The 12,556-nt window shown below is 39.7% G+C and overlaps 1 protein-coding gene across 1 annotated transcript in view; it reads right to left on the reverse strand.

Annotated features, from left to right (window-relative positions):
- CDCA2 (cell division cycle associated 2) overlaps positions 1 to 12,556 on the reverse strand; it is a gene marked incomplete at both ends in the record, with an annotated part of 47,131 nt that overhangs the window by 19,581 nt on the left and 14,994 nt on the right. Inside the window, 7 exons of the mRNA XM_080710205.1 lie at positions 274 to 362; positions 1,851 to 1,926; positions 4,733 to 4,977; positions 5,492 to 5,576; positions 8,279 to 8,478; positions 8,946 to 9,029; positions 11,525 to 11,600. Of these exons, the coding sequence (XP_080566331.1) occupies positions 274 to 362; positions 1,851 to 1,926; positions 4,733 to 4,977; positions 5,492 to 5,576; positions 8,279 to 8,478; positions 8,946 to 9,029; positions 11,525 to 11,600 (855 nt within the window). The remainder of the gene's footprint in view (positions 1 to 273; positions 363 to 1,850; positions 1,927 to 4,732; positions 4,978 to 5,491; positions 5,577 to 8,278; positions 8,479 to 8,945; positions 9,030 to 11,524; positions 11,601 to 12,556) is intronic.

Consider the following 12,556-nt stretch of genomic DNA (forward strand, 5'->3'; position numbering starts at 1 on the left):
TTTGACCTCCAAGCTACACCCCCTGCCCAATTTTTCTTTACTCTTTATTTTGAAACAGGGTCTCACTCAGTTACAGAGGGCCTCACTAAATAGCTGAGGCTGTCTGCGAACCGTGATCCTCCGGTCTCAGCCTCCCAAATGCTGGGATTACAAGCGTGCGCCACCAAACCCGGCTAGGAAAAGTTTTTTAATGACACTGATCAAACCAAGATTTTATCCATTATTATTTGATCATAAAAACATAAAAAAATAAGATTTAATACAAGTACTTACAGTTCTTCTGTTAGAAGTCCGAGTTAGTCTACGACGTTTATGGGAAGTTATTTTCTCGTGGTTATTTGAAGAACTAAAGGTATCAGTGCCTGGTTAGCAAGACATAAGCAAAACTGGGTGACTAACACAACTGTAATATGTGTTGACTTTTGGAAACACTGAATAGTCTACTGGATGTCCACATCTGGGATTTAACCCAGGGTGTTTTACTTCCCAAGTGCATCCCCAGGCCTATTTTCTTTTCTCTTAAATACTAAAAGAGGTTCTTACTAAGTTGCTGAGGCTGGCTTCAAACTTGCAATCCTCCTTCTCAGTCTCCCAAGTGTTGGGATTTTAGGTATATGCCACCACCCCAGGTCCAGTTTTACTTTTAATATCATATTCAATCGCAAATACTGCTAAGAAGAATAAATTTTTAGAACCTCAATTATGTTTCTTTTTTGGAACCCAAATTTTTCTTAGAAAACTTAAGACTGAATATCTATACATTTTTGCTACTTTCCATGTTGAGTGCTTAACAATTACCATGAGAAGATAACAGAATAAATCATACTACAATAAACATATATACTTAATATTATAAATGATGCATGTATTTTCACAGATGTCCATTTATTCCAAATTACATTTGAACAATAAAACTGCAATACAGGCATTAAGATAACCATGAATACATTTTATTTAATTTTACAAAGTTTAAGAAAATTTTCATTTGATTGCTTATTTTTCAGTAATGAGGACTGAACCTAGGGGTATTGTACTTCCAAGTTCCTGAGACTGGCCTCAGCCTGTGAGCTTCCTGTCTCAGCCTCACAAGAACTGGGATTAGAGGCCTAGGCCACCACAGCTGGCTTGACTGCTTTTAATGGTGCGAATGAAAGGCAATCTGTGTTCCAGAGCAGATCTGGAGAGTGATAGACTAGAGCTCAAATTTTAGCTCTAGCTTAATAAGCTTATAAGCATTTTGTGCTTTACATTAAGTGTGGTTTGTGTCAAGAGATAACATTAAAGGATTTTTTTTGTGTGTGTGTGGTACTGGGGTTCCTGGAAGCCCTTCTACCTCCGAGCTACACTCCCAGACCTATTTTTATATTTTTATTTGGAAACAGGGTCTCTTAAGCCAGTGAGGCTGGCTTTGAATCTGCGCGATCCTCCTGTCTCTGCCTCCCAAGCGCGGGGATTACAAGCGTGCTCCAACATGCCCGGCTCATTAAAGGATTTTGACTAGGGAAGACAGATGAATAACATTCTGAACATTTAAGAATGACCCATTTAAGAATGACCCTTACAATTTAAATCATTTCAGTTTTACAAACTAAGAGTAGGTCAAAAGCACTGCGTATAGCAACTAGAAATGGGATTTTCGAGACTTAACTTCCATTCAAGGTAGGTGGTTATAAAGTACAGGATTTGGAATCCGGTAGGTTAAGAAACTTCTCAAGTGTTTTCAAACTATACTAATAGGTTTTTCTGAACCATGCACATATTGCTGCAACAACTATAAAAATTTTAAAGGAAAAAAATACCAAGTTTTTGTATTTAAAATATATTGAAAGTGATAATAATAAAAGGCATACCTGAAAGAGCCTCAGGGACTGAAGACTTATCAGGACTCACAACTGCAAACGACCCCTGAAGTGGCTCTATGTTTTCCTAAACAAAGGAAAAAAGGAGCAGAAACTTGATATCCTTAAATTCAGGGAATATATAAGTAATGAGCACAAAAAAATAAGGCCTTATTTTGGTAAGAAGAATTAGAGGAAAAGGATAAGATTAAAAAGAAATCAGAGCAAACCAAAAATATGAGACATAGAGATCCGTGTATCGACCAATCATCTTTACAAGGAAACCATCTTGACTAACTATAAGCTACAAAACTTAACACTTTCATTAAAACGTTAAAGTAGCCATAATGATCCACTGATGAGTTACTTTTTGATTTATGTAAAATCCCACATCCTGCCAAACTAAGACATCAAAAGTTTGAGGTCAGCCTGGTCAAGCCTATCTCAAAAGAAAATAAGAAAAAAACTGAAACAAAACCCCTTACGTCCTAACAAAGTGAAAAAGAAAATCAACCAACACAACGTGCCAGGACAATTCTATTCAGGAAAATATGGCGACATGAACACTGCAAGCCTCCCCATGCAATGGCCAGTGCGACAGGGGAGGCTGCTCATCACAGGTACAGCTCTCAGGCTGGAGACACTCTCTTCTGTCATTGCTTGCTCAGATTTTTTCTTTTCAAGTCAGAAATAGTAGATTTTGTCAAATGCTTTTTCTGCAACTACTGAGATGATTATATGGTTTTTCTGTTATATGGTGGATTATATCTTTTCTTAAATCAACTTTGGATCTTTAGTCAAATCTTACACAGCTATGAAGAATTATCTTTTTTATATCAATAACTCAAGAAGATAAAGAACTGTACTTTCTTGTAATGTCTACCTGATTTGAGCTTTAGGTTAATGCTGAAATCAATACATTTGGAAGTATTTCCTCCTCAATTTTGCTTAAATGTTTGGTAAAATTAACCATAAAAATCACGTAGAGTTTTCTTTGTGGGAAAGTTTGACAATTTAAAATTCTTCAGTTTATATAGGGTTGCTAAAGTAATTTACCTCCTCTTGAGTGAGTTTTAACATTTTGTATCCTTCAATTTATTAGCAGTTTAAAAATGTTCACAAGCCAGGCGTGGTGGAACACACAATCCTAGCATTTTGGAGACTGAGACAAGAGGATCACGGTTCGAGGACAGCCTCAGCTACTACTTAGCGAGGCTCTTTACAATTCAGTGAGACCCTGCTTCAAAATAAAGAAGAAAAAATAGGGCTGAGGGTGTAGCTTAGAGGTAGAATGCCCCAGTACCACACACACACACACAAAGCACAGTATTCCATGAAAATTCACAGTATTCCATGATTGCGTCTTTTTATTTATTTATTTTTTTAAGGCACTGGGAATTGAACCCAGGAGCATTCTGCTTGGATGTACACCTCCAGCCCTGTATTTTTATTGTGTAACTGGATCTTACTAGGTTGATGAGTCTCACTACTTGCTGAGGCTGTTCTTGAACTTCTGATCTTTCTGTCGCCGCCTCCCAAGTACTGAGATGATGCAATCTCAGTACACTTCACAAGGAAGTACTTCTAAAGTGTGCACCACCAACGCAACTCAGTGAGACCCTGTTTCAAAAAAAAGAATGAAAAAATGGGGCAGGGGGTGTAGCTTGGAGGTCAAATGCCTCTGGGTTCTATCCCCAGATGTGCAAAAATAATTAAATATATAAATAAATGACTGAATGAATAAATAAAGTGTGCACGCACCACCACACCCAGCTGTCGTTTTTTTTTTTTTTTTTTAAGTACTGGGGGATAGAACCAAGAGGCATTTTACGTCAGGGACAGAGCCCAATTCTTGGGCTGATGTCTCAGCCTCTCAAGTACTGGGACTACAGGAGCGCACCACCACAACCTTGAATATCTATTAAGCTATAGAGCTACAGCCAGGAGCAGTGGTGCATGCCCGTAATCCCCGTACTGAGAGGGCTGACACAACTTAGCAAGACCCTGTGTTTCAAAATTTAAAAAGTGCTGGGGTTGTAGTTCAGAAGTAGAACGTCCCTGGGTTCAATCCCTAGTACAAAATAAACAAGTATTCAGCTATGTCACGCCTCTCCTTAATGTTGGTAATTTTTCTCTTTATTCTAATTAGTCTGATTAGAAGTTTACTACTATTTTTACATTTTTTTCTATTTTAGTATTTCAATTTTAAGATGGCTGTTCTTTCACACTGTAATGTCTACAAAATCTGAGTACATCTTACATTGAGGTTGTTTAATTTTCAGCACTTTTTCATAGTGAAAGAAACATAAAACAATGATATATCTTACCATGGGTAGCATTTAGGTTCCATAAAATATATATAAGGAGTCAAAGAAATATTGTTAGGATCATAGAGATTCAAAACCAGCCTTAGCTACTTAGTGAGGCCTTTGCAACTCAGTGAGACCCTGTTTCAAAATAAAGAACAAAATAAAAAGGGTTTGGGGTGTCGCTCAGAGGTAGAATGCCCCTGGGTTCTATCCCCAACGTTGCAAAAAAAAAAAAAAAAAAAAAGATTAACTTCACCAGGTACTGTGGCGCACACCTGTAATCCCAGTACTTGGGAGGCTGACACAGGAGGATTGCAGGTTTGAGGACAGCCTCAGCATATAGTGACACTCTCGTAAATCCAGCAAGACCCTGTTTAAAAAAAAAAAAAAATCTGGGGGTATAGCTCAGAGGTAGAATGCCCCTGGGTTCAACCTCCAGTACTACAAAAAGAAAAAAAAGACTCATTTCAAACACTGGCATATCATTCAGTCCACCTCATGACTTTAACATGAGCACCACCATACAAAAATGGGCAAGACCCAAAGAAAATATAAACAAGTTTGTTCCACGCTTCTCACACTTACAAGATTCTCCCCCTTGTCATCAAAATTTGGTTGGGGCAATTGCTCAGGAACTGGTGCCTCCTCAAGTGGCAGGGGACTGACACTACTTAAATCCTTTTGACGGACAGGTGTTCCTCCTTTACGTAGTGGAGTATTTGCTGGCAAAGATTCATCGAACACTTCTGGACTTAGGTCCTCTCCAAAAGTAACTTTTTTTCTCTTCCTCATATTTAGAAAGGTTGGTGCTTTACAATTTTCTTGATCTTCTACATATAATAAATGGAAATACATTAAAAAAGCTAAAAAAGGCATATATTACAATCTTTTAACATCATATTCAGCTATTATCTGCATAATAAAAAAGTTTGAGAGCAAGTTCAAACTAGCCAAAATAAATAAATTTTTAACTAAAAGATGGCATTTTTAAAGTAAATGCACATATATGTTAAAAAAATAATAAAATTATAAAGATTTTTAGAAGTTCTACTAAATAAAAATGGACATAGGTGAAATAGAGCAATATATAAACGTTTCTTTTGCAGTGCTAGAGGCAGAACCCATAGCCTTGCATATACTGGGTGAGCTACTACCACTGATCTGCCTGTCCAGCGCTAGACCAATTGTGAGGGTCTCCAAAGAGCTGTCCTTCCCAATTATCCTTCATTTTCATGCAATTTCAGAGGCATCAAAGCATTTGCAGATCACTGAAAACATGACACGTCATATCAGATTTTATTAACAAGAAAATGACATTCTCAAGCTTAGAAATGAACCTCTTACCTGCTTTTTGTTCTGTGCAACAGTTTGGAAGATTTGAGATTAGGCTTGGCTGAGTCTCATCATCACAAAGGTTGTTGTGGTGTTCCTAAAGGAAATAAAAATCAAAGACTAGGTTTACCTCTAGAAATAAATATACACAGTCATTAAAAACGGCAATATTGGGCCGGGTGTGGTGGTGCACCCTTGTAATCCCAGCATTTGGGAGGCGGAGACCGGAGGATGGTGGTTCGCAGACAGTCTTAGCCACTTAGCGAGGCGCTTCACAACTCAGTGAGACCCTGTTTCAAAGAATAAAAAATAGGGCAGGAGGTGTAGCTCGGAAGTCGAATGCCCCTGGGGTCCATCCCCAGACTCACAAAAAGAAAAAAAAAAAAAAAAGGAAAAAAAAATATATATAAAAAATAGGGTTGGGGGTATAGCTCGGAAGTAGAATGCCCCTGGGTTCCATCCCCAGTACTGAAGAAAGAAAAGAAAGAAATAAAGGGAGAAAGAAAGAAAAAAAGAAAGAAGGAAAGAAAGACAGACAGACTAAATAGTAGGGCTGGAGGTGTAGCTCGGAGGCACAATGCCCCTGGGTTCCATCCCCGGTACCACAAAAAAAAAAAAAAAAAAAAAAAAAAGAAGAAGAAAGGAAAAAAGAAAAAAGAAAAAAAGAATGGCAATTTTGAGCTTGATATGGTGGTACATTGTGTAATCTCATTACTTGGGAGGCTCAGACAGGAGGATAGCAGGCTCAAGGCCAGTCTCTGCAACTTAGCAAGACTTGTTTCAAAATAAAAAATAAGGCTGAAAGTGTAGCCCAGAGGTAGGACACCCCTGGGTTCAATCCTCAAAAATATATTACAAAAAAAAAGAAAATTAACTTTAAAGTTTTCCTGCCAAGAACAGATATTGCAGTACTAAAGATGACCTTAATTTTCATAATGGCTCTGGCTTTGAACACCATAACAATAATCACAAAGAAAAGATGTGCTGTCTGTTACTTCACATATAGGATTAAGAACATATAGGATTAAAGAACAGAAATCCGTATGTCCATGGACTAAATTCATTTCATCTTTGATCCAGCAAAAGAAGTTAAAAGAAATGTGAGTGGCTAGAATTAGTGTTCTGTATTTGATGATGCAGACATATACATGGGCTGAGGTTTAAGAATTAAACTATTTAAACTATTACTAAAACTAGAAAAAAAATAGGTAAATGAGGTAAGACAGTGTTTTTTCTTTTAAACACAGGAAATGCACCTTTACAATGTTTATGTTTCCTGTCTACCATATTCTTAAAGAAGAAACAGGAAGAAAGGTAACTTTTGTCTGTGTTTATTCAAATGGAGATCAGAGGCAAACTCAAAAAGAAAAGATATTGTAAATCCAGTAGGAAAAGACGGGCAAGCCGCAACCCAGGGCTCCTGGCGCTCAGCAGGAGAGAGCCAGGCTGCGAGCTGGATCAAAGTCCCCTCTTGGTCTCCACCTACTTGTAGAGCCTCAGTGGAAACTCTAACCAGGGCCTTGGCCACCTTAGAAAATAGACCATCAGTTGTAAATGGCTTCCTATGACTCAGGCAACAAGACTTATGTGAGTACTCAGATGTTAAATCTCTTTGAGAAAAACAAAATATGAATAAATAGTGTTGCACGTATTAAGAGATCTCTACCAGCTCTTAACCAAAAAAGATTAACAGACATTTAAAAGAGCAACTGACCAAGTAAGTATTCATGTAGACAGAAAGTCATCACTTCATTTGGCTTTAGAAATGTGTGTAGGCATAATTATACATTAAAATGCTTATGATCTGAAAGAAGGATTTGTATTTCTGACGTGCCAGGCACTGGTATAAATTTCACATTATCCCGTTCAATGTTCCAATAACCCTCTACAGTGACTATTAATATTTTCCGCTCATAGATAAGGAAACCATGGCACAAAAGGCTAATTGGACCAGCTATTAAACTTCTGAGTCAGGATTTGCCACCAAGCATTCCTGACTTGTGAGCCTCCACCAGCAACCTTCAGGAACTCTCAGCCTATCACAGATTTCAACACTGAACAACCTCCATGCCTAAGTGTCCAGAACTGTCACAGAAATGACTTAACAAATGCTACCTAGTTCCAATTACCTTGCTCTTCTCATATCAACTAAGCTTGGAGAAAAAGCTCAGCTGTAAAAGGCATAGTTACGACCAAACCTTTTGGGTGAAAAGACAGGTAACACACTGAAGCATTAATTACAAAGATTAGTATATTAATTATAAGTATTACTCTAGCCGGGCGTGGTGGCGCACGCTTGTAATCCCCGCGCTTGGGAGGCAGAAACAGGAGGATCGCGCAGGTTCGAAGCCAGCCCCGCGTGCTGGCTTAGGAGACCCTGTTTCCAAATAAAAAATGTAAAAATAGGTCTGGGAGTGTAGCCCGGAGGTAGAAGGGCTTCCAGGAACCCCAGTACCACCAAACAAAAAAAAAAAAAAAAAAAAAAAAAGTATTGCTCTATAATTATGTAAGATTGATAGACTTTTGTCAATGTAATTAATGATTATAATTAAGATAAGGCCTTCCAAATGCTATATTAAATTCTAAGATTAGCCTCTCAAATGCTATATTAAATTCTATATACTATATAACATAATTTAAAAAATAGACGATACAATACCACAAATGAGAAAAAGAGGGGAAAAATAAGGGTAAGACATTTTCTTTTACATTAGTATGATATATAACATTTCAAAGGTTACCTTGAAGCAAAATAAATTTTTACTCATTTGCCCGAGGTCGAAATGACTCTTTTCTTACCTGTAAGCTCTCTGGAAAGAGCTTCACAGGTTTCTTCAATACAGAGCGAAGTACAAAGGTCTCTGTGGATGGAAGGTCCCGCCTGCGCACAGGAGCAGAGGGCGATCTGGCATCGGGGCCTGTGCCCGCCTCTGTCAGTGGGTCCAGTAAGACAGCAGCACTTGATCCTGAGCCCTCTACACAGTCAGCAACCTCCAGTCCTTCAAGATGAACATGGGGACAGGTGAGGTGCAACACACTCAAACCCTGCTTGTTCCAGACCTAACATATTTAATGTATTTGCAAAAATAATAGCATGCTATGAAGAAATTGAACCCAAATATATCTTGCTCAGGGAACAATAACACCTGGGGTTTCATTTGGAAATATAAAAAGAGAGCAGTGGTATCGGTCAGATTTTAATTAAAAATTGACTACTAAAGGTAAAAGTAAATAAGAGGTTTTGAACTTTTTACTAAAGAAATTTGTCAGCGGCTGGAACAAAGTATCATGAATGAGCCATACACTGCTGGTCTGCCTTTACTCCTGACACTTAGGACCCAGACGATAAAACTAAGCTGAGCCAAGCACTGAACAACAACCAGTTTAACTGCTGAGCACCAAGGCACTTCAAAACACAGAGGAGGTGGTAGAGCGGTGGAAGGGTGAGCATGCTTATCACACCGACCAAAGGGGGCTGCCACACCTGCAGGTGCCGTCACTGGTAAGAGCAGGGACCCAGGTAAATCTGAATTCCACGTGCACATGGACTCTAAATATAAAAGAAAAATACTGCACCACACATACACAAAAACTTGTTTGGGTTTTAAAGAAATAACTTGTAAGCGTCTAAACTTTAGGCAGCAGCAGGGAGGAAGAAAGTGACAGGACAGGGAAGGTGTGCAAGAGTGTGAAGCGACTCCCGCGGGCAGCCCAAGCCCATTTGGCCTCCCTGCAGCGTGCGCACAAGCCAAGGTAACTAGACTGGGCTGGGTTTCCAGCTCCATGGGTAAAATGAGGAAGTGGGGAGGGGCGAGGACTTTCTATCTCATGATACAAGAGCATTATTCTCTGTGAAAGCACTGTCAGAGACAGAACCTCCGGGGAACCACCAACCAATCAGTTTAGAACACAGGCGTCAACACGAGGTTCCTAGAAGCAAGGCCTGTGGTAGGCCCACCCTTCCTTGTCTTACCCCAGTACTTCCGGGTGGGCCTCCGTGGGGTGCTCATGGGACTTTGGCCTGTCACAATGTTACCATTTCAGACATTGCAGGGTGAGGTGAATTGTAAAATACTATTTACTGACCACATCTCTTCAGGCAACCCATAGTTATTAAGAGTGCGTCATTAAGCAAAATCCCGAGAGGAGCCTGAAAGGAACTGTGAAGACTGGAGGGCCCTATTGTGCAGGCACCTGGGCATCCATCCATTTGAGGATTAAAATTAAGTCAGAGCAGACGCTCACTTCAAAAAATGCTAACGCAGTTCTATTCAGGCCGAGGAAATCTAGAGGGAAACTTGGATCTTTAGGAAAGAAAGACTACTAGAAATGTATACACTGGAAAATACAGACAACTCTTTCTTCCTTCTTAACTTATTAAAACACATTTGACTGCTTGAAGCAAAGATAGTATCATCTCTGGGGTTACAGTGAACTAAGTGGCGTTTATGGTGCAATGACTGGACAGGCCACAGTGGGGGAGGTGCCGAGCCCCACAACTGGTAAATTCCTATGTTTATGTGAAGTCGTACAATACTAATTATCAGAAGATGGCGCAAAGAATATATGTAGTAATCCTAGAGCAACAATTTAACAAATGTGATAAAGCTTAAAAGGTAAAAGATAAATTTAAATGGAATTCTAAAAAAAAAATTTCAAATTAACCCAAAGATGGCAAGACCAGAGAGGAACAAAAACTCCTTAAAACATATCAATAGCTATGAATCAAATCAATTAACAATTACTTGAAACTTTAACTGGCTAAGTACTTTAAAGGGTGGAAGTTATCAGAATGGATAAAAATACAAGATCCAGCTCTATACCTACAAAAATTTTACTTCAAAGATAAAAACATTGAACTGGGTATGGTGGTGCATGCCTATAATCCCAGTACTTGTGAGAGTGAGACAGGAAGATCACAGGTTCAAGGCTAGCCTCAGCAACTTAGTGAGACCCTTTTCAAAATAAAATAGGATTCTGTAGCTCAGAGGCAGAATGCCCCTGGGTTCAATCCCCAGTACCACAAAAAGCAAAAAAATAAAATAAATAAAATTAAAAATAAAAACACAGGCAGGAGCCAGGTGTGGTGGCGCATGCTTATAATCCCAGCATTCGGGAGGCTGAGACCGGAGGATTGCGGTTGGCAGACAGCTTCAGCTACTTAGTGAGGCCCTCTGCAACTCAGTGAGACCCTGTTTCAAAATAAATAAAAAATAGGGCAGGGGATGTGGCTCGGATGTCAAATGCTCCTGGGTTCCAGCCCCAAACCCACACAAAAAAAAGAACACAGGCAGGATAAAAGCATACTAGAACCTTGCTAGTAACTTTCCTTCAATAAAAGCATCCTGATTATGGAAAAAAATAACTTGTGCCTCCCCTTAAGACTCTTTTGTACTCTTAAAAATAGAAATAACTAAAAAATTTTTTACACACAGTCTTTCCCTAACAAATATACTTAATATATTAGTAAGCCCTATTCTTTATACTACATGATTCCAAAACATTCCAAATAGTTGAGCTCCTAAAAAGTAGGGACCCGCCGGGCATGGTGATGCACACCTAGAACCCCAGCACGTAGGCGCTGAGGCAGGACGAGCTCAAATCCGCAGCCAGCCTCAGCCAAGTAGTCAGAGTCCCATCAACCTTGTTTAAAAATAAAAGTTAAAAAACAGGCTGAAGTGTAGCAGGGAAGTAGATGCCCCTGGGTTCAGTCCCCTGTCTATCTCTCACACACATATACAATAGGGAAGTCATATTAGTTTCCAATTTCTTTTTTTTTTTGGTGGTACTGGGGTTCCTGGAAACCCTTCTACCTCCGGGCTACACTCCCAGACCTATTTTATGATTTTATTTGGAAACAAGGTCTCTTAAGCCAGCGCAGCTGGCTTCGAATCTGTGCGATCCTCCTGTCTCCGCGCGGGGATTACAAGTGTGCGCCACCACGCCCGGCTAGTTTCCCAAATTTTAATGTGCAGGTGTACACTAATTGTGAAGGTCTCCTGGCTGGGGCAGCCAGCACGTGTGCTAAAGACATTCCACACTTACCAGTGGAGGCTTCTGTAACAGGAGGAGAACCGTGAACTGCAGGTCCAAACCGGGTTACACCAAGTTCAGACGATTTCTTGGGGAAAATATTTAAAGAGTAAAGAAGCATTACATTTATTACTGACACCGTATGACTGAAACTTGATGCAGATTTAACTAAGCATTACGGAGCTCCAGGAGACCTGGTGTTTAATCAGCCACCTTCATTAGCTAACAAACTCAAAGTAGACAGGAATCTGACAGTGAGGTATTCACCCTGACTGTATCCCAAACATCTCACAAAAGTAATTTTCAGTTACTCAGTCCCCTAGGAAAAGTTTAAGGGCACATTTTTGTTGCCTATTTAATCCAGGAAGCTGCGGTATCTGCCACCCTTTTAAAGGAAAAATTCTTAAAACCTAAGTATTATACAACAAATAAACATGAAAAGATACCGATAGCCAGGGTGGTAAAACCACTAGTGGGCTAGGACAGAAAACACATTCCTGTTCATTCAGAAATCATCTCTACACTGTCCTATTTGTCCAATGAATCGAGCTAAGAAATCATCACTATTTTCTGCATCATACTACTTCATATTAACCTCAAGTAGAGAAAACAGAGACTACAGACAATTCTGGGATACAAGTGAAACCCACTGGGCTCTGAAGAGCCTCCAGTGAGGGTACAGAAAGACGTTCCTGGTGCAGTGGTGCTGCGTGCCTTCTCTTACAAAAAAGGGAGACCCTACTGTACTAAACCACAAGAAGCAGGAGCCGAAGAGTCAGTCCTGAGCTGGGTGCAGTGGTGCACACTTGTAATCCCAGTACCTGAGAGGCTGAGACAGGAAGATCACAGGTTCACATCCAGCCTCAGCTACTTAGCGAGGCTCTCCACAACACAGTGAGACCCTGATTCAAAATACAGAATAAAAATAGGGCTGGGGTGTAGAACAGAGACAGAATGCCCCTGGGTACAACTCCCAATAGCAAAAAAAAAAAAAAAAAAAGTCTTGAAACTGGCTCCCTGTTAACACTTGCACTGAAGGTAGAG

Source organism: Muscardinus avellanarius (genome assembly GCF_963383645.1).
Source record: "Muscardinus avellanarius genome assembly, chromosome: 14".
NCBI classification, from domain to species: Eukaryota; Metazoa; Chordata; class Mammalia; order Rodentia; family Gliridae; genus Muscardinus; species Muscardinus avellanarius.